This window comes from Babylonia areolata, chromosome 20 (assembly GCF_041734735.1).
Source record: "Babylonia areolata isolate BAREFJ2019XMU chromosome 20, ASM4173473v1, whole genome shotgun sequence".
In the NCBI taxonomy this organism is placed as follows: domain Eukaryota; kingdom Metazoa; phylum Mollusca; class Gastropoda; order Neogastropoda; family Buccinidae; genus Babylonia; species Babylonia areolata.
Window position 1 is genome coordinate 23,458,813 of NC_134895.1, and position 20,000 is coordinate 23,478,812.

Here is a 20,000-nt window from a genome sequence, read left to right on the forward strand (position 1 = left end):
TTAATCCTGAAGGAGGTGGAGACAGTGAATCTTGAAGGAGGTAGAGACAGTGAATCCTGAAGGAGGTGGAGACAGTGAATCTTGAAGGAGGTAGATACAGTGAATCCTGAAGGAGGTGGAGACAGAGACTGGATCCTGAAGGAGGTAGAAACAGTGAATCCTGAAGGAGGTAGAGACAGAGTGAATCCTGAAGGAGGTAGAGACAGTTAATCCTGAAGGAGGTGGAGACAGACACAGTGAATCCTGAAGGAGGTAGAAACAGTGGATCCTGAAGGAGGTAGAGACAGAGTGAATCCTGAAGGAGGTAGAGACAATGAATCCTGAAGGAGGTGGAGACAGACACATTGAATCCTGAAGGAGGTAGAGACAGTTAATCCTGAAGGAGTTGGAGACAGAGACAGTGAATCCTGAAGGAGGTAGAGACAGTTAATCCTGAAGGAGGTGGAGACAGAGGCAGTGAATCCTGAAGGAGGTAGAGACATGAATCTTGAAGGAGGTAGAGACAGAGTAAATCCTGAAGGAGGTAGAGACATGAATCCTGAAGGAGGTAGAGACATGAATCCTGAAGGAGGTAGAGACAGTGAATCCTGAAGGATAGTGAATCCTGAAGGAGGTAGAGACAGTGAATCCTGAAGGAGGTAGAGACAGAGTGAATCCTGAAGGAGGTAGAGACAGTGAATCCTGAAGGAGGTAGAGACAGAGTGAATCCTGAAGGAGGTAGAGACAGTGAATCCTGAAGGATAGTGAATCCTGCAGGAGGTAGAGACAGTGAATCCTGAAGGAGGTAGAGACATGAATCCTGAAGGAGGTAGAGACAGAGTGAATCCTGAAGGAGGTAGAGACAGTGAATCCTGAAGGATAGTGAATCCTGAAGGAGGTAGAGACAGTGAATCCTGAAGGAGGTAGAGACAGAGTGAATCCTGAAGGAGGTAGAGACAGTGAATCCTGAAGGATAGTGAATCCTGAAGGAGGTAGAGACAGTGAATCCTGAAGGAGGTAGAGACAGAGTGAATCCTGAAGGAGGTAGAGACAGTGAATCCTGAAGGATAGTGAATCCTGAAGGAGGTAGAGACAGTGAATCCTGAAGGAGGTAGAGACAGAGTGAATCCTGAAGGAGCTAGAGACAGAGGTTGTGAATCCTGAAGGAGGTAGAGACAGTGAATCCTGAAGGAGGTAGAGACAGAGTGAATCCTGAAGGAGGTAGAGACAGAGATAGTGAATCCTGCAGGAGGTGGAGACAGTGAATCCTGTAGAGACAATGAATCCTGCAGGAGGTAGAGAGAGACAATTTGAATCCTGCAGGAGGTATAGACAGTGAATCCTGCAGGAGGTAGAGACAGTGAATCCTGCAGGAGGTGGAGACAGTGAATCCAGTGAATCCTGCAGGAGGCAGAGGCAGTGAATCCTGCAGGAGGCAGAGACAGTGAATCCTGCAGGTGGCAGAGTGTTGTCTTTTAACATGGTGTCCTGTGTAAACTAATGATGATGATAATGATAATGTCTTCATCCACAGAGTGTGCAGAGCATTGTCTTGAGCTTAGCATCTGGATGCACACACACACACACACACACACACACACACACACACACACACACACACACACACACACACACACACACACACACACAGAGACACACACACACACACACACACACACACACACACACACACACACACACACACACACACAAGAAACCAACAGCCAAACGACAGAAAAAAAAAACACCACAACACACACACACACACACACACACACACACACATAAACAAACTAACCCTGAAAAAAAAACAATCAAAAAAACAAACACACAAACACTTCAATTTCAATAATTTGATGAATCTTGTCTCACATGCTAAGAATTACCACAACACATCCAAAGAGAACAACAATTCATCAGAGGGAATTATCAACTCAAGTTTGTTGTTGTTGCCAGGTAACTGAGTTGGATGACAAAAATGGTGTGGGTGACGACGTCATCGGCCGAGCGCTGAGAAATCGTCATCAGCTGGCCATGGTTAACTGTGAAGATGCCAACGAAAATACACCCATCTCTGAGGCTGCCAGTGAGTGAAGAATACAGTTAGTATTTGTGAAAATATGTAATAATAATAGGTTTATTTATATAGCACCAAGCCCCAGCCAGTCATTACCATTGACGGAGTCCAACTTAAGTGTGTGGAGAGCTTCAAGTATCTGGGCAGCACTATCTCTGCAGATGGATCACTGGATAAAGAGATCACGTCCAAAATCCAGAAAGCCAGCCAGGCCCTTGCAAGATTAGAGTGAAGGTTCTCCAGCAGAAAGGCATAAGACTGTCTACAAAGATAAAGATCTACAAGGCCGTAGTCCTTTCTTCACTACTGTATGGATGTGAAACGTGGACCATGTATTGACAGCAAATCAAGCAGCTAGAACCGTTCCAAATGAGATCGCTGCGCATGATCATGGGCATTTGCTGGCAACAAACCAAGGGATATTGGACAAAGCTGGTTTGACAAGCATCGAGTCATTGTTGCTGAAGGCTCAGCTACACTGGACTGGTCATGTCATCAGAATGGACAACAGCCGCATCCCCAGGCAACTGATTTATATTGTGCTTGAGGAGGACTCACGCAGACAGGGAAGGCCCAAACTGAGGTACAAAGACACCCTGAAGAGCAACCTCAGATGGTGTGACATCCAGCCACGTGAACTTGAAGCCTCTGCTGTGGACAGATCATCCTGGAGGTCTCGCACCTCCAAAGCAACAGCTGCCTTTGAAGAGGACAGACGACAGCTTCTCGCTGCTGCAAGAGACAGACGACACAGGGCCTAGTCGTCTTCAGTCCAAAATCCAGACCATTGCTGCGACACCTGTGGGTGCCTGTGTGCTTCCAGCTTTAGGCTGTGGAGTCAATGTGCTTTCATCACTGAGTGCACAGACCTCATCACCGTCGACTCCCAACAGACTAACAAGAATTCATATTGCACCTAATCAGATGAATTTTGCTCTAATGAATTAACTTGATTTATATAGGGCGCATAAAAATTTCCATAAGTTGTTTGTTCAATATGCCACCGATACACACAAACACAAAAACAGCAAGAAACAATAAAAATGCCTGCACTGCAGACAACACACACACACACTCTCTCTCTCTCTCTCTCTCTCTTACACACACACACACACACACACACACACACACACACACAACCAGGAGAGGAGTCGGGGGTTTCCCCAGCCTCAAATGTTCATTTTTTTTTTTTATTCTTTCCATTGTTGTTGATGGACTGAGGGTCCCTCCTATATCCCTGTGCTGTGTTGACCAGGTGGTGGGCATGTGGACAGCATCCTCTTTCTGCTGGAGAGGGGGGCGGACCCCAACAGTGTGGGCCAGTTTCGACGGACACCATTGTACAGGGCTGCTTTCGCTGGACACATGGAAGCTGTGCAGGTGGGGGATGAGGATGGGGGTTGGTGGGCTAGAATGGGGGTACTTGGGGGAAGGTGGCTGTGTATGGACAGGGGTTTCTTTGGTGAAAACTGCTTGGGTAAGATGGGATGTGATGAGTGTTTGTGTTTTGGATAGAAGCATTACATTAAAGTAAGAAATCAATGTTTTATGAAAAAAAAAAAAAAAAGGAAAAGGTTAAAGGCCCCAATAGCTCTTTACGGCCAGTGGGACAGTGAATTCATATCTACTGTGTCAAGGGCTCAGTGAAGGAAGGCGGGGCCCAATCCTCACCTTCGCCATTTTTAGCCATCTTCAGCCGAAGTCAGGTGTCGATTCACACCTGGATGGAGTGACGGAAATCAGAGCAAAGTGCTTTTTCCCAAAGGACACAACAACATGCTGAACTGGGGCTTCCAACCCTGATCACTGGTTCAACGCCTGTTGTTCCGCCACAGCGCCTTTTTCCTAGTGTTAACTCACTCGCTGCCATTGTCCGCATATGCGGACATCGTCGGAGAAAGCGTTGGATGCCAGTGTCCGCATATGCGGACTTGGATTTTAAAAAGTCGTGCTGTCGGAGTGACGCGTCGGATGCGAAAATCAAAAGCAGATGTGATATCTTACGTCACCTCTGGTCAGCTTTTCATTCACACACGCTGCGTGTGTGTCGCGATAAGCTCAACCGCAGTTGATAACAAAGCGTGCCCCCTGTCAGCTTTGTAAGTTGTTTGACAAGATGGCGTCACGGCGAAGTGTTCGACACGGTTGGAGAGGTGAAATGTTACTCAGCGTCAAAGATGCTTTGGAAATGATCCAAACTGAAGGCTCTGATGTCGAAGGAGATAATGTTGATTCTTTGGACAGTGAATTTGGACCAGATCCCGATGAACTAGAAATAGATTTGGCCGCTGAAGAGAGTGTTTACAATGGAGAGGAAAGTGAGGAACATGTGCCAACAGATGAGACAGACACAGACGACGAAACCACTGAGGAAACGGACGATTTTGCAAGTGTTTTCACCAGTGATTGGACTGACAATTTTTCCTTTTTCCCTCCCAGGACTCAGCATCACCTGCCATGAGCTCTTCCACTCAAGACAAGGCGGTGATACTACATCAGGCTTTTGTGTACAGTGAACTCCTTTTTTTTTCATTGTGTAGAGACAATATTTTTTTTTTTGTATGTGTGAATTTCAACTTTCTTCACCACCTGTTCATACTTCATTGCATGCACTAGGTCTTCAGTTCCTCAAATAGTGTTAGAATGTGATGTGGAACATGTTCAAGGGCACTTGGTGTACCTTTCTGATGGGTGCAAAAATGCTAAAAAATACACAAAATATGTATACCGCGATCAACATCAAGATGGTGAGTAAATACTTTGATTTTTTGCACACATATGGAACAACATTCCTTGCATACATATACTAAATATCAATTGTCTGGGTGTTTATTTGTTTTTTTTACAATTTTTTCCCCATCCTATACAAACCCTGGGTTTTCAGGGATTGGCAAGGGCAAAAACTCTTGGCATGGAGTGAGTTAAGAATTCTCCAAAGTATGTGCTTATTCTAAAGAGTTAGGAAAATTCTTAACTTACTTTGGACGATGGAACGCTATAGCATTCCTGATGTAAGGTAGCGATCCGGACGACGGAACGCTATAGCGGTTTTGACACTTAAAACTTTTTCCACATTTTCCTCATGGAGTAACATAACAATCGCAGCTACACCAGGCATTGCGAATGTGTCAAGGGTCGAATGGAAAGTTTCTTCATGAGATTTCTTAACAACACACTCCACAGCGAGCTAGCGAGTTCAGGACCCCACACGACAATCAAATCGGCATATGTATCGAAAATGGCGTCGCAGGTGATGCAAGTGGAAATTTTTGGAGCAAACTGTATCACAACAGCGGCTTTACTACTGCTGATAGGATTGAAATGTTTCGACATCGATGAGGATGATGAAGATGTTGAATAAAGTATCTGCAGTGAAGAAAGCTACTAACAAGAAGGTGCTGATAGTGACTCAGCTTTTGAGAGCAGTGAAGAGAGAGGGGGGGTGGGCGTTCACATGACATGAGGAGAGGGGTCAGTGGGTCAAGTACAGTGAATTTCATTCAGTTACTTTATGTTTTGTATTTTTTGTGATTTTTTTCCTAACCCTAACAAATGGGTCGTCTGTAGGGAAAAGCAAGGGAGAAAACTATTCATCCGGAGTGCGTTAATGCCATTTCAGTCTCACTCCAAGGTTCGAGCTAACTGGAAAGACTCGAAGAAGTTACAGTTTCAAGGAGGTGTCAAAGCATGTACAGTGATCCATATACACTACACCATAAATGCTTAAAAAAAAAAAAAAAAAAAAAAAAAAAATATATATATATATATATATATATATATATATACTGAAAGTAGATATTGGACCTATGCATAAACCCAACACACTGGTCAAGCCTTCAGAGGCTATCCAAGGTATGTATAAAAAAACATAAGGACTCTGAAATGGATCGGACAGCTGGTGAGAATGACTGCAACAGTCACTGCAGGAAAAAAAAAAATCTTGTGTGGGTTTTAGCAGTGTCAGGATTTTTTAAATTTTTATTTATTTATTTAAAAAAAAAAAAAAAAAATTCTGTCCTTGTGTTTTAGCAGTGTCAGGAAGAACAGTGTTTAGTTCTGTCTTTGTGTTTCAGCAGTGTCAGGAAGAACAGTGTTTAGTTCTGTCCTTGTGTTTTAGCAATGTCAGGAAGAACAGTGTTTAGTTCTGTCTTTGTGTTTCAGCAGTGTCAGGAAGAGCAGTGTTTAGTTCTGTCCTTGTGTTTTAGCAGTGTCAGGAAGAACAGTGTTTAGTTCTGCCCTTGTGTTTTAGCAGTGTCAGGAAGAACAGTTTTTAGTTCTGTCCTTGTGTTTTAGCAGTGTCAGGAAGAACAGTGTTTAGTTCTGTCCTTGTGTTTAGCCATGTCAGGAAGAACAGTGTTTAGTTCTGTCCTTGTGTTTCAGCAGTGTTAGGAAGAGCAGTGTTTAGTTCTGTCCTTGTGTTTTAGCAGTGTCAGGAAGAACAGTGTTTAGTTCTGCCCTTGTGTTTTAGCAGTGTCAGGAAGAACAGTGTTTAGTTCTGCCCTTGTGTTTTAGCAGTGTCAGGAAGAACAGTTTTTAGTTCTGTCCTTGTGTTTTAGCAGTGTCAGGAAGAACAGTGTTTAGTTCTGTCCTTGTGTTTAGCCATGTCAGGAAGAACAGTGTTTAGTTCTGTCCTTGTGTTTCAGCAGTGTCAGGAAGAACAGTGTTTAGTTCTGTCCTTGTGTTTTAGCAGTGTCAGGAAGAACAGTGTTTAGTTCTGTCCTTGTGTTTTAGCAATGTCAGGAAGAACAGTGTTTAGTTCTGTCCTTGTGTTTCAGCAGTGTTAGGAAGAACAGTGTTTAGTTCTGTCCTTATGTTTCAGCAGTGTCAAGAAGAACAGTCTTTAGTTCTATCCTTGTGTTTTAGCAGTGTCAGGAAGAACAGTGTTTAGTTCTGTCCTAATCTTTTAGCAGTGTCAGGAAGAACATTGTTTAGTTCTGTCCTTGTGTTTTAGCAGTGTCAGGAAGAACAGTGTTTAGTTTTGTCCTTGTGTTTTAGCAGTGTCAGGAAGAACAGTGTTTAGTTCTGTCCTTGTGTTTTAGCAGTGTCAGGAAGCACAATCCTGCTTTTCCTGATGGTTTGGTTTATGATTGGAAATGAGCGCGTGTGTGTTTGTGTGTGTGTGTGTGTGTTTGTGTTTGTGCGTCTGTGCTTGTGTGTGTCTGTGTCTGTGTGGTGGACAGGTATTACTGCAGAATGGCGCAGACCCCAGGGTGTACGCCTCTGACGGACAGACCCCAGAACATGTGAGTATCTTCACTACTGCTGTAAATAGGGTGGAATTTTATTTTATTTTAAATAAGGTTTCTTTTTCTTTCTTTTTTTCATTTCTTTTTTGCAGTGGGTAAAGTTGTTTGTTGTTTTTTTTCTATTGACAATACAGGCAGTCTACATGTCATATAGACTTTTGCTTTCAGGTCTGTAATCCAGTTTTTGAAACAAAACAAGAAAACAGAATGTTTGCTGAAAGGATTTTTTTGTTTGGTTTGTTGCTGTTTTTTTTAAAGAAAAATATTTGAATAGATGATTTTCAGAAGAATTTAATAAACAAAAACAAAGTATTAATTTGCTAGCACGTGCCTGAAAACTTCTGTTCTCGGCCTGGGGCGACACTCCTCCCAAACTCCCCTAAACAGTGTCTGCTGCTGAATGTCAATACATATTACAAGAATCTTGCAAATGATAAACGATCCCTAAAGCCAATTCTGAATGGAGTGATGAAAGGCAAATTTCAGCCATCACTTGGAGAGTAAAATGTGTTGTTGTTTTTTGTCTCACAGGCGTTTTTTGATTGGCTGATTGATATGTATACTAAAATAGTGCCTATCTTCAGTTGGAGACCAAGCTCTAAGCTCTTTACAAACACGGGGTTATTTGCACAACAGGCTACCTACCTGGGTAGTCATTCAATAAGATTTCAGGCATACACACACACTCAGACAGACATGTAACATTTTACGTGTGTGACCGTAGGCAGCCATACTCCATTTTCGGGGGTGTGCTTGCTGGGTATATTCTTGTTTCCTTAACCCACCGAACGCTGACATGGATTACAGGATCTTTAACATGGGTATTTGATCTTCTGCATACGTATACACACAAAGGGTCAGGCACTAGCAGGTCTGCACATATGTTGACCTGGGTGATCAGAAAAATCTCCACCCTTTACCCACCAGGCGCCGTCACCGAGATTTGAACCCGGGACCCTCAGATTGAAAATCCAACGCTTTAACCATTTGGATATAATCGCATCCAGAATTGGCCTTTTCTCCCATATGAGGACACACACCGACAGGTAAGCCTGTCTGCCTACTCATCCGTTGGATGGATGGGAGACTCCATCATTGTGCTGATTCTGACATGTAGCCATTTCTTGTCTGATGCAGAAGGTGGAATGCTAAGAGAGGTTCAAACAGGCTTAGATTTTACAGTTAGAGACTAGTAGCATGTACATCTCTGGTCACTAAAACTTGACTTACAGAGAAGAAGACTTCATGATCAAAGTGTTTGAAGTGGATGAGCTTGCCTCATCTGCTGTTCACAGTTTTGTTAAAAGAACTGAACTGGTCCAGTGTGTTTATTTTATCGGTTGTTTACTCCGAACACAATGGACTATGTTGCTGAGCAAACATTATGAAAGCACACTTGATCGCAGAATTTTGGCAAAACCACACAGCTGCATAGACTTACTCTTGCTGGATGGCTCAACAGACTCAACGTATGGGTTGGTATGAGGCAAATGAACTTATGCAGAGAAACATGTTCCAACATCATCTGAGTAGTTGGGTAAGAAATGTTTGCATTTTTTTTTTTAGTATGAGGGAAGTGTCCTTTTTCCTTATTATTGTTATTTTATTTTTATTTTATTTTTTTCATCAGTAGGAGTTTCAAACCTTCAAAGCACTTTATAATAGCATGTCAGTAAGACTCAAAGCACACAAAAATACCTCACACACACACACACACACACAAGCAGGCACACTCACAAAATTGATACGCATGAAAAAAACTATGTTGATCTATAGAACACAGATATGGAACGGAGTGCCATAATTGTGTAGAAACTGCTTGAAGAAGAATATTTCTGGATTTGTTTTGAAGGATGTGAGTGAGGGACTGAGGTGGACTGAACAATGCAGTGAAATCCAGTTCGTACATCTGAAGAACTAAAGGCTCTCCCACCATGTTTCTCTCTGTTGAACGGGGGGACGCAAATGGTTCTATCATCAGTGGAGGAGGAGTGGGAAGACATTAAACAGACCTATCTGCTGAGAATGTCACATATATACTGAAGAGCAGTTACACAAATTACAGGAAAGCAGAGACAGGGTTTTTGTTTTTAACTGGATGCTCAATAGGAATGCAGTGTAATTCTTTAAAGAGAGGTGTACACCAAGCTGTGTATTTTTATCAAACAAAAAAGAGCGGTAACTCTCTCCATACACAAGGTACACAACTTCAAATCAAATTGTCTGTATATTCTGTTTAGCGTGTTCAGGATTAAAAGGCTATGCCAGTCTTGAATAAAAAACTAATTTGTGTTTGCACATTTCTTCTGTCATTGCTGCTGTGTGCTCTTGTCAGACGATTGGTATAAGGACCAACCCAGAGCATCCTTTTTTAAGGAAGTATCTGGGTTTGTTCCAATGTACCTTATATTCATTTACCTGTGTGCTAGCTGAATCAGCAGCACAAGCAGCATTGACTCAAAGTTGTGTACCTTGCGTATTTATAGAGTTACCACACTTTATTGTTTGTTAATCATTTACTCTCATTGACTCATTATTCTTTCATGTATATTTTTGTGGTGTGTTTCTTTCCCGTTATTTACCCTGCTCCACGGTTTCAGGTAGCATCAGTGGAGGCCATAGCCCAGCTGCTGTCAGAGTGGGACATCTCGCAGACAGAGATGCTGCTGAAAAAGCTTGAGCAAGCTACAGAACAGAGGAAGGAGGAAGAAAGGAAACGAAAGGAGGCGGAAACCTCTAAGTGCGAACGTGTTGTTTTGCTGCTGTTGTTCATATTGTGTGCTATATATGTGTGTCGTTTTGCTGTAATTGTTTATATTGTGTGCATGAGTCGTTTTGCTGTTACTGCTTATATTGTTTGCTTTGTGTGTATGTTGGCCATTTTCTTGTTTTGTTTATAATGTGTGCTGTATGTATGTGTTGTTTTGCTGTTATTGTTTATATTGTATGCTGTGTATGTGCTGTTCAGCTTTTACTGTTGATATTGTGTGCTCTGTGTGTGTGTGTGTGTGTGTGTGTGTGTGTGTGTGTGTGTGTGTTTTGTTTTGCTGTTACTGTTTATATTTGTGCTGTTTTTGTGTTGTTTTTCTTTACTGTTTATATTGTGTGCTGTTTTTGTGTTGTTTTGCTTTACTGTTTATATTGTGTGCTCTGTGTGTGTGTGTCGTTTTGCTATCACTGTTTATAATGTGTGCTGTATGTGTGTATTTTTTTGCTGTCTTTGTTTATATTGTGTGCTGTGAACATGTCATTTTGTCATTACTGTTTCTATTGTTTACTAAGAACATGTCATTTCACTGTCTATGTTTCTATTGTGTGCTGTGAATGTGTTGTTTAGCTGTTACTGTTTCCATTGTGTGCTGTGAACATGTCATTTCACTGTTTCTGTTTCCTATTTGAGTTGTGAACATGTCATTTAGCCCTTACTGATCATATTGTGTTCTGCATAGGCGTTGTTTAATGTGTTGTTTGGATTTTAAATTTTGTGTGTGTGTGTGTGTGTGTGTGTGTGTGTGTTAGAGAATTCTGTACAATTTTTAAGATTGAGTGAAAACATGATTAAAAGTAGTCCAAGAGTGGAAAAACAACATAAACATAACATGATTATGACAAATGCAATATAGTGTGATGTGATATGACACTTCTAGGCTCATGCAAGCATGCACACACACATGCACACACACACACACACACACACACACACACACACACACACGCACACATGCACGTGTGCGCGCGTGTACACCTCCCCACCCCTCCATACACACACGCACATGGAGAAATAAATACAATGTGTTGGTTCCTTGCAGGCTGGAAGATCAGGTCCATGAAGCAGAAAAGGAATATGAGACAATGCAGAAAAAGGTAAGTCAGTGCATGGCTGTAATCAGTAGGAGCTTGGCTGTGGGCAGTGGGGAGACATGCATCATACATAACATCAGGTTTTGTGTCCAGTTATCATTCAGCCTGTCCAGTGGAAAGCCACAGAAAAGAAAAAAAACAGAGAAGAAAAACAACAGAAAAAAAACAACATAAAAAAACCAGCCATGAACCCTATTAGAATTCATGGTCAAAGGTGAAAATGATAACAGTGGTGGTGTTATTATTCTCATGATGATGATTGAGGATTGTGTTTCACATTCGCTGTCATGATGTGATGATGGTGGTGGTGGTGATGATGACGATGATGGTGACAATGATGATGATGACAGCGATGATGTTGAAGAAATCTGTTCCGTACATGATCCTTCACACACCAGTTCACACACCACCACTACCACCTTACAGACCAGTCTGACTGACTGACATGTGTTGGTCTCCCCCACCCCACCCACTTACCCCTACCCCCTTCTCCCTCTTTGAGCTGAGTACGTCACATGCAGAGTTGGAGAAGAGCCACACTGTTGGCTCTGCCTTGAACCTGTTGGACGGTTGCTGATGAGTATGCTTGTCAGCGAAGGGCTGTTGCCCGACTGAGATGGGATGTTAAGATAAGTTACAACTTTATTGTCTGTGACTGCACAGAAATTTGTCTTTTGGCTCGAGTATTTATGACATTAAAAACACAGAGCACAGTCACTTTAAGAACATGAACATTAGTGAAAATATGCGACACAATAACTAAAACAATGAAGTTGATGTTGACTTGGTAAGAAAATCCACATGCCACTGACACTAAAATGTAAGACAAACTAAACACATGTACAGCACAATCACCCATAAAACATTTATGAAGATAATCATGCATTACGAAAGCTTTTTGAATAGAATCGATGAGATCACATAAGAAAACAAATAAATAGATAGATAAATAAAATGAAATAATGTAACATGAATAATAAATAACTCACCCACTCACATATATACCCAGTCAACATGCCTACCCCCCCCACCCACCCCAGCACTCCCCTCCACACACATCCACATCAGGACACACTGGTAACTCACCCACTCACATATATACCCAGTCAACATGCCTACCCCACCCACCCACCCCAGCACTCCCCTCCACACACATACACATCAGGACACACTGGTAATAACAGTGCACCAGCCATTGAGGTTACAGGTCAGGATGTCGGTCACCATTCTTTATTTGAACTCCCTCCTTGTGGCTCCGCATCACTTTCATTCAGCAAAAAGTCAGTCAAACCACTTGGAAATGTACAAGAAATTTTTGATATAAAGACAAGCCCCAGACTTATTTTGGTGAGGTAGTGTGTGGGTTTGTTCTAATGTACATTTTATGTACCTGTGTGCTAGCTGAATCGGTGACACGAGCAGCATTGACTTGGAGCTGTGTACCTTGTATATGGAGAGAGTTACTTCTCTTCATTGTTGTTCAGTCCTTTAGGTTGGGGATGTTACACAGACTGTTGATTGTTAATGTATTCACACCTTAAGTAGATAGTACTTGCTTTTCTACAGACATAAGGGTTGACTGACTACGGTCCTTTGTGTTTACAACCCTTCAGTAGGGGCTATGGCCTAACTGAATAAATCATCTGGTCTGGTCTGGTCTGTTCTGTTCAATCCTTTACTCTCATAGCCTCCTTGTTCTTTCATTTTGAGACAAGAAGTACAGTTTTTGTGCTTGGAAATTCTTGCCACGCTGATTCAGTTTCACGATACCCTTCACGTAGGTCACGGACTATCAATACCTGGCAGACTGATTTGACCGAGTGATTGTCGTCATTTTGTTTTCAGCTGAACAGGTCGTACCAAGAGCTGGAGAAGAGGATCAGGGAGCATGACAAGGCCAGTGCTGAAGGGTTTGAACGTACGGACATCACACTACAGGTGGGTAGACCCCCCCATGCCTCCCTTCCCCACCTCTCAATCCTCCTCTCCCTCTCGTTCTCACTACTAGCTTTTTTTTTTTTTTTTTTTTTTTTTTTCTATGTTGTTGGTTTTGTCTTTGATCCTTAAAGGCTGACACAGGTTTTTTTTTGTTTTTGTTTTGTTTTTTTGCTATGCTACGAGAGTATATATGTTGAGGAAAGTTGGAGAAAAAAAACGAGAGAGAAAAAAAAAAAAGGTCATAGTTTTAATCTTAGTTCTTAGTTTTCTGTTTGTCATCTTTTTTCCTGTCTTTTGTAGCTCTCTGTCTGTCTGTCTGTCTGTCTCTTTTTGATTGTTTCATTCTCCCCCCTCCCTTTCCCCCTACCCCCAGTATTGGAATTATGGCCTTTGGCTGATGTTTTCAAAAACAGTTTTTAATTTAGATTTGGATCTTTCTCTCTTTCTCGCTCTCTCTTGCTCTGTCTTGGTCTGTTTGTCTTGGATGTCTGTCTGTCTCTCTTTTCTTGATAATTCTCTCTCTGTCTCTCTTTCTCTGTATAAGTCTCTCGCCACCACCCCCACCCCCACCCCCACCCCCTGCTCACTCCCTGAGTCTCTTGCTCTCTCTGTCTCTGACTATCTGATGGAAAGCTTTGCTAATTCTATATAGAAAGTTAGTAGCTGATGGAAAATTTTGCTGTTTCTGTCAATGAATTAAGAAATTCATATGATGGTACTGTTCTCAGACGTCTTACTCCCTCCCTCCCTCTGTGTCTCTGTTGGTCTGTATGTCTGTCTGTCTGTCTTTCTCTATTTTCTCTACATTTCTTCATTCATATACGTTATTCTACAGAGTATGTTTGCGTTTATGTGTACAATTTCCATGTAGTCCTTTTCATGATTTGTAATGAATGTGATGCTTTGATTTTTTTTTCTTCCTTTCTCATTTGATGTTATATGATGCTATTGTAATTCATTTGTTTAAAATTTTCCCCAGTTTTTCTCCTTTTGGGGACTGGATGAAAAAAAACAACATTGTTTGCCTATTCTGTTACCCTCAGAAATAAAATTCATTCATTCATTCATTCATTCTTTCATTCATTCATTCATTCTGTCTCTCTTTCTCTTCTTCCCTTCTCCTGTCTTCCTCCTCCGCTTTTACCTTCTTTCCTTCTCTCTTGACCACAGAAATGCGATGTTAAGGGGGGACACGGCAGTGCAAAAGAGACCAAAATGATGATTTTTCATGATTTGTGTTTTTGATGGATTTTGATTCTTGAACATCTCTTCTTTCATATGCATAAGTTTTTTTTTTCACTGTAAAGATGTCTTTAACAATGAAAAAATAGCCAATATAGATTACTTGCTGAATCACGATAGTGTTTATTTTGTTCAATTTTGACGCAAGTTGTCAAGTTTCTGGCCTTGACAACATACCTTGGACTTGCTCAATGATGAGTAAACCTACAACCATGAGAATTTGGATGATCGTTTTATTGAAGTTTTTTCACAAGTATGTATGAAAATATTTTCTGGGTTTTAAATCATAGCAGTTCCAATCTTTTTACCCATTGTAAATTTTGAGGATTTCGCAATACCCAAAATTTCAAAAATTCATAAAAAGTACAATAATTGAAGAATCAACACAATCTCATGTGAAAATGAAGATAATGTCATTGTATATCAAGTCCACATAACAAAAAGTGTCTGCATGCACCACATGGACCACAAACCCGATTTCTTTGATACATTGTTTGGCGGCCATTTTGATTTGTTTCCATAGCAGCGGGTATTCCCAGAAATCTAAGAACACTTTTTTTTTGTGATCCACAAGTGATGATACACCTAGTAGACAAAAAAAAGAAAAAGAAAAAGACAGATATAGTTGGAGAGAAAAAAAAAGTCGTTATCTGACCTTAGTGTCTGGCCTTAATGTGTGCACAAACAGACCATCCATGACGCTGAGGCAGACCTGGAGGTTACCAAGATTGATGTGGAGAAAGCACGAGACAAGCTGGCAAAGATCAGACTGCTGCTCCGGGAAAAAACTACAGGAGAAGGTGTGTGTGTGTGTGCGTGTGTGTGTGTGTGTGTGTGTGTGTGACCAAGAAGCTTCAGTTTCAGTTTCAGTATCAGTTTCAAGGAGGTGTCAAGTGATGCGGACTGATCCAAATGTGCAGCACCACATCTGCTTTTTTGTTTTGTTTTTTTGTTTTCAGTACTCTTAAAAAAAACATGACAAGAACTCCAACCACTTGGTGTATTGTATGTCATTTACTCAGTACTGCCATTCACTCTCCTGCCTTTCCCCACAGACAGCCCATTTGTATAGGTTAGTAAAAAAAAAAAAAAAAAAAAAAAAAAAATCACCAAACAGCAAACGTTAGAAGTTATGAACTTCCCTTCTGATGCTGTCTTCTAGTGAGATGATGAATGTATCCATAATTTTATGTTCAAAATTTGCACACACTGATGGCTTATAAATGAATCCAGTAAAGCACAGCCAGTTTGAAACAGTTTGAATTCAGAACATTATAAAGCCCCGATGCGGGGGTCTTTCATCTGAAACAGTTGTCTGCATTGTGACTGGGAAGAAACTGGGGCGAACGCCATTGTTGACACGCTGTTCACGTAAACCAGTCACCTCGAAAATTACTCTCCTGCTCACAAGCACAGCAACACACACTGCATTTAGTGGTCGCAGTGGACAGTTGAAAGGTCAGTTAAGATATTTTTAGCGTATAATGTCATTATGCAAATTAGGTGCTACTCTAAAAATTCTGAAACAGTTGTAAACAGTTGGTTCTCGATCGAAGCCCATCATCTGGAGAGAGATAAATCATGTGATCGATGGGTGCAATAGCCGAGTGGTTAAAGCGTTGGACTTTCAATCTGAGGGTCCCGGGTTTGAATCTCGGTAATGGCACCTGGTGGGTAAAGGGTGGGGATTTTTCTGATCTCCCAAGTCAACATATGTGCAGACCTGCTTGTGCCTGAACCCCCGTCGTGTGTATACACAAGCAGGAGATCAAATACGCAAATTTAAAATCCTGTAATCTATGTCATCATTTGGTGGGTAATGGAAACAAGAACATACCCAGCATGCACACACCCGAAAACGTAGTATGGCTGCCTACATGGCAGGTATAAATGGTCATACACGTAAAAGCCCACTCGTGTATATACGAGTGAACGTGGGAGTTGCAGCTCTTGAACGAAGAAGAAAAGAGGAAGGAGAATCATTGATCAGGCTATGTGAAGACTGAAATGAGACTGGTTATACAGCGCTGTTGTATTGTCAGTGTGACCATGTTTATGTGACATGATGGAATCTAAAATTAATGCACACAGTGGTGTTAAATTGGTTTAGGTATCAGTTATAGGATCTTCTTTCTTTTTAGTGATTTTTATTTTTATTTGATTGTTACCTTTTTTCAAAGGAGGACTGGGCACAGCTTGAGTTACGTTTTCAGATGCATATATATATATTTTTTTTTGGTAGTATTATTAATATTTGTATGGCGTCTATCCTCAGTCAGAGACAGTTAGAGCTCCTCACTCAGAGACAGTTAAAGCTCTAAGCACTTTGTAGATATGAAGTCATTTGCACCACAGGCTGTCAACATGCGTGCAGCTGACTGCAAGCTGCCTTTAGGCGTTCATCATTAGCTTCCTGTATCATCCGGCCAGACTTAATATGCGCATGTATGCACACAAACACACATATGCACATGTATATTACATATATATTACATACATTATGTATATGTATATTTCATGTATCTGATTGATTGTGCAGCTGGTGAGATTGGCGAAGATCGTCCGGGACAGAAAGTGCTGATCCGAGAGTTGGACGATGTTCTCTTCCGAGATGTGGGCAACAAGATTAAAGATTCGGGGAAGTGCGTGATCGTGTGTTATCGCATGCATGTGTATGAAAGTGTGGTAAGCCTTGGCATTGGTGTTTCCTCAGCAGCTCTAACAGATATATGCAAAAAATTCTGCTACTTTGCTTTGCCCCTTCACTTCCCGGTGAATGTTCCCCTAGCATTTGACAAGATATGCCAGATCTAGTCTTCTGCATTGTCATATTAAATTTTGTCAGTATAACAACGCATCCATTGTTTTTTTAGGTCTGCAAAGATCTTCTGATTGAAAAGAGTCATCTATACATAAGGCACATTAGTGTTATGAAGCACAAGTCCAGCAACAAGTTGAACATTTAACGAAAGACAACAACTGGTGATTTTCACTGGTCTCGTGAAAAATGCTTTTTTTGATAAGTAGTGGTGAAGTAGGCTCATATGATGGTTGAAAAAGAAAGGGGGAAAGTGTCATCCCAGTTTGCAGTAGGTCTCTACAAACATCACCAGTGTTATAGCCAGAAAAGGTCCCATTCTAAATCCGATGCTGAAACTTGTGAAAGTTTTTGTTGTTGTTTGTTGTTGTTGTTAACTCTTTCCGGACAAAGGAATGCTCACGCATTCCTACACACTATTCGGTTTCGGACGAAGGAATGGAATAGCATTCTCCGAAAGTAAAATTCCATCATGCGCTGTACACGTGATTTTGTGATTAGCCAAGCAGAGTGCGCTATTCTGTGTCACTCCACAGTCGAACAGTAGGATTGGTTAATATGGGATGTGTGGCCTGTCTCGCACACACGCTGACAAAGTCACTGACCAGTCGTCTGCTCGCGTGCCAGCCTGTTAGCAAAGCGGCCTCTTCTTGGAATGTTGTGAAGCGAACAAGGCAGTGACGGCAATGTTTTAGGGTTGCCAAAGTACTTGAAATGCTACAAACTGAAGGGTCGGACATTGAAGAGGTGGATGATGACGAAGAAGAAAGCGAATTTAATGCAGAAAGCGAGCATGGGTATGGTGATTCGGGGTGAAAAATTGGCAGTATTTTCTACATATGGCAAAACTGTAAAAATAAGATGAGAAATTTGATTTTTTTACATGTAATAGCTCAACACGTAATAAACCAGTTCTGAAAGTTTCATTTTCTTACACAGTATTTTGTATTTTTTGTAATTTTTTTTTCCTAACCCTTACAAATGGGCCGTCTGTGGGGAAAAGCAAGGGAGAAAACTTGTCGTCCCGAGTGAGTTAAGGTCAGCAATACTGATGATGATGGGAGTGACTGCCATGTTGATAGTGCAGTTCAGTTGACTTGCTTACTGCATTACAAACAAATCCATACACCATAATTGCTAAGCAGATGCCTGACCAGCGTTACTCAACATGCTTTGTCAGGTTTTGAGGGAAAAGAAAAGAAAAGAAATAAAATGAAATAAATGAAATAGAATAAAATGAAATTGATTGACTTGCTAGCTAGCTAGCTAGTTTACTACCTGACTAACTATCTAATTAATTAACTAATTAACTGACTAACTAACCAGCTAACCAACTAACTAACTGACTAATGATAATGATGAATCATATTGCTTTAATTCATTGTGCCCTTTCAAGTTCATAACATTCTCATCGATATCATATAAAGCATATGTCTTTGGCAGTGACAAAAACAAACCTAAACAAAACTGCAGCTTGTAACTTATTAACTTGTTATTCTAATGTGATGTATTTTATCTGTATTGTTTAGCGCTTTGTTTATGTACAAAACATTGTACAGAATTTAGTGAAACAAGATATTTTTTTGGGAAAAAGAATTTTTAAAGGAAGAAGGTGGCAGACACTTGTCTGCCAATACAGTGTCCATGAGGGTCTGGCTGGATTCCCAGTCATGCCCTTTCTCCCAAGTTTGACAGGAAAATGAGACTGAGCTGGATATCCACACATTCAGATGAGACGATAAAATGAGATCCTATGTGCAGTATGCACTTGGCACACCGAAAAAAGAACTCGTGGCAACAAAATTGTTGTCGTCTGGCAAAATTCTGTTGAAGAAATCCACTCTGACAGGTACACAAAGATATATATATATATGTACATATATGGATATAGATATATAGATATATGTGCATGCACTCAAGGCCTGACTATCGTGCTGGGTTTTGCTGCATGTTTTTGCAGTTCAGTTCAGTTCAGTTACTCAAAGAGGCATCACTCATTCGGACAAATCCATAAACGCTACACCACATCTGCTAAGTAGCGCAACCCCACGCACTTGCACTTCGTCAGGCCCTTGCAGATGTGGTGTGTAGCTTATGCTGGATTTTTGTCTCGAATGTCAGAGACGCCTCCTCTTCCTCAAAGAAGGAGGAATGGAAACGGAAACCAAAACCGAAAGTGAAACCAGAACTTCAACTTCCTGTTGTTTTGCTTGCCCACAGATGGCCGCTGATCATCGACCCCTCGGGGCAGGCGTCGACGTTCCTGCGGTACAGGGACACCAACTACATCAACGCCATCCGGCCGAGCGACATGGAGGACCAGCGGGCACGCATGGCCATTCTGGGGGCCCTGCGGTTCGGCAAGCCCCTGGTGCTGGACATGATGGAGGTGGACATGTTCCAGACCATCAGTGACTGCTTCGACCACATCATGCCGGGCCTGCTGCCTGCCATCATGGACATGTCCATTCTGCAGAACCAGAAGTAGGTCAAGGTGTTAAGGGTCGAAAGTTGGTGACATGTCCCATCCTGCAGAACCAGAAGTAGGTCAAGGTCGAGGTGTCAAGGGTTGAAAGTTAGATGAAGCATGTGTGTGATTTCCTGAAATTGGGGGAGCCCCCATCTTAGCAGAACCAAAAAGTAGGTGAAGGTCATTGATGTTGAAGGGTAAGTGAAGGTCGTAGTTCCTAGAAGGGACCAGTCCATTGTACAGAACCAAATGTAGGTCAAGGTCATAAAGGTCAAAAGTAAGTGAATGTCATTAGTTTCTGAAGTCCATTGTGCAGTACCAAAATTAGGTGAAGGTAATAATGGTCAATAATAGGTTAGGGTCGTGGCT

General features: G+C 41.6%; 1 protein-coding gene across 1 annotated transcript in view; it reads left to right on the top strand.

Moving 5' to 3' along the window:
* The window catches only part of LOC143295322 (IQ motif and ankyrin repeat domain-containing protein 1-like), a 27,198-nt gene that overhangs the window by 3,860 nt on the left and 3,338 nt on the right, over positions 1-20,000 (top strand). Inside the window, exons 4-12 of the mRNA XM_076606955.1 lie at positions 1,936-2,065; positions 3,312-3,436; positions 7,237-7,299; positions 9,903-10,042; positions 11,112-11,166; positions 13,009-13,101; positions 15,032-15,143; positions 16,883-16,985; positions 19,382-19,645. Coding sequence (XP_076463070.1) covers positions 1,936-2,065; positions 3,312-3,436; positions 7,237-7,299; positions 9,903-10,042; positions 11,112-11,166; positions 13,009-13,101; positions 15,032-15,143; positions 16,883-16,985; positions 19,382-19,645 — 1,085 coding nt within the window. The remainder of the gene's footprint in view (positions 1-1,935; positions 2,066-3,311; positions 3,437-7,236; positions 7,300-9,902; positions 10,043-11,111; positions 11,167-13,008; positions 13,102-15,031; positions 15,144-16,882; positions 16,986-19,381; positions 19,646-20,000) is intronic.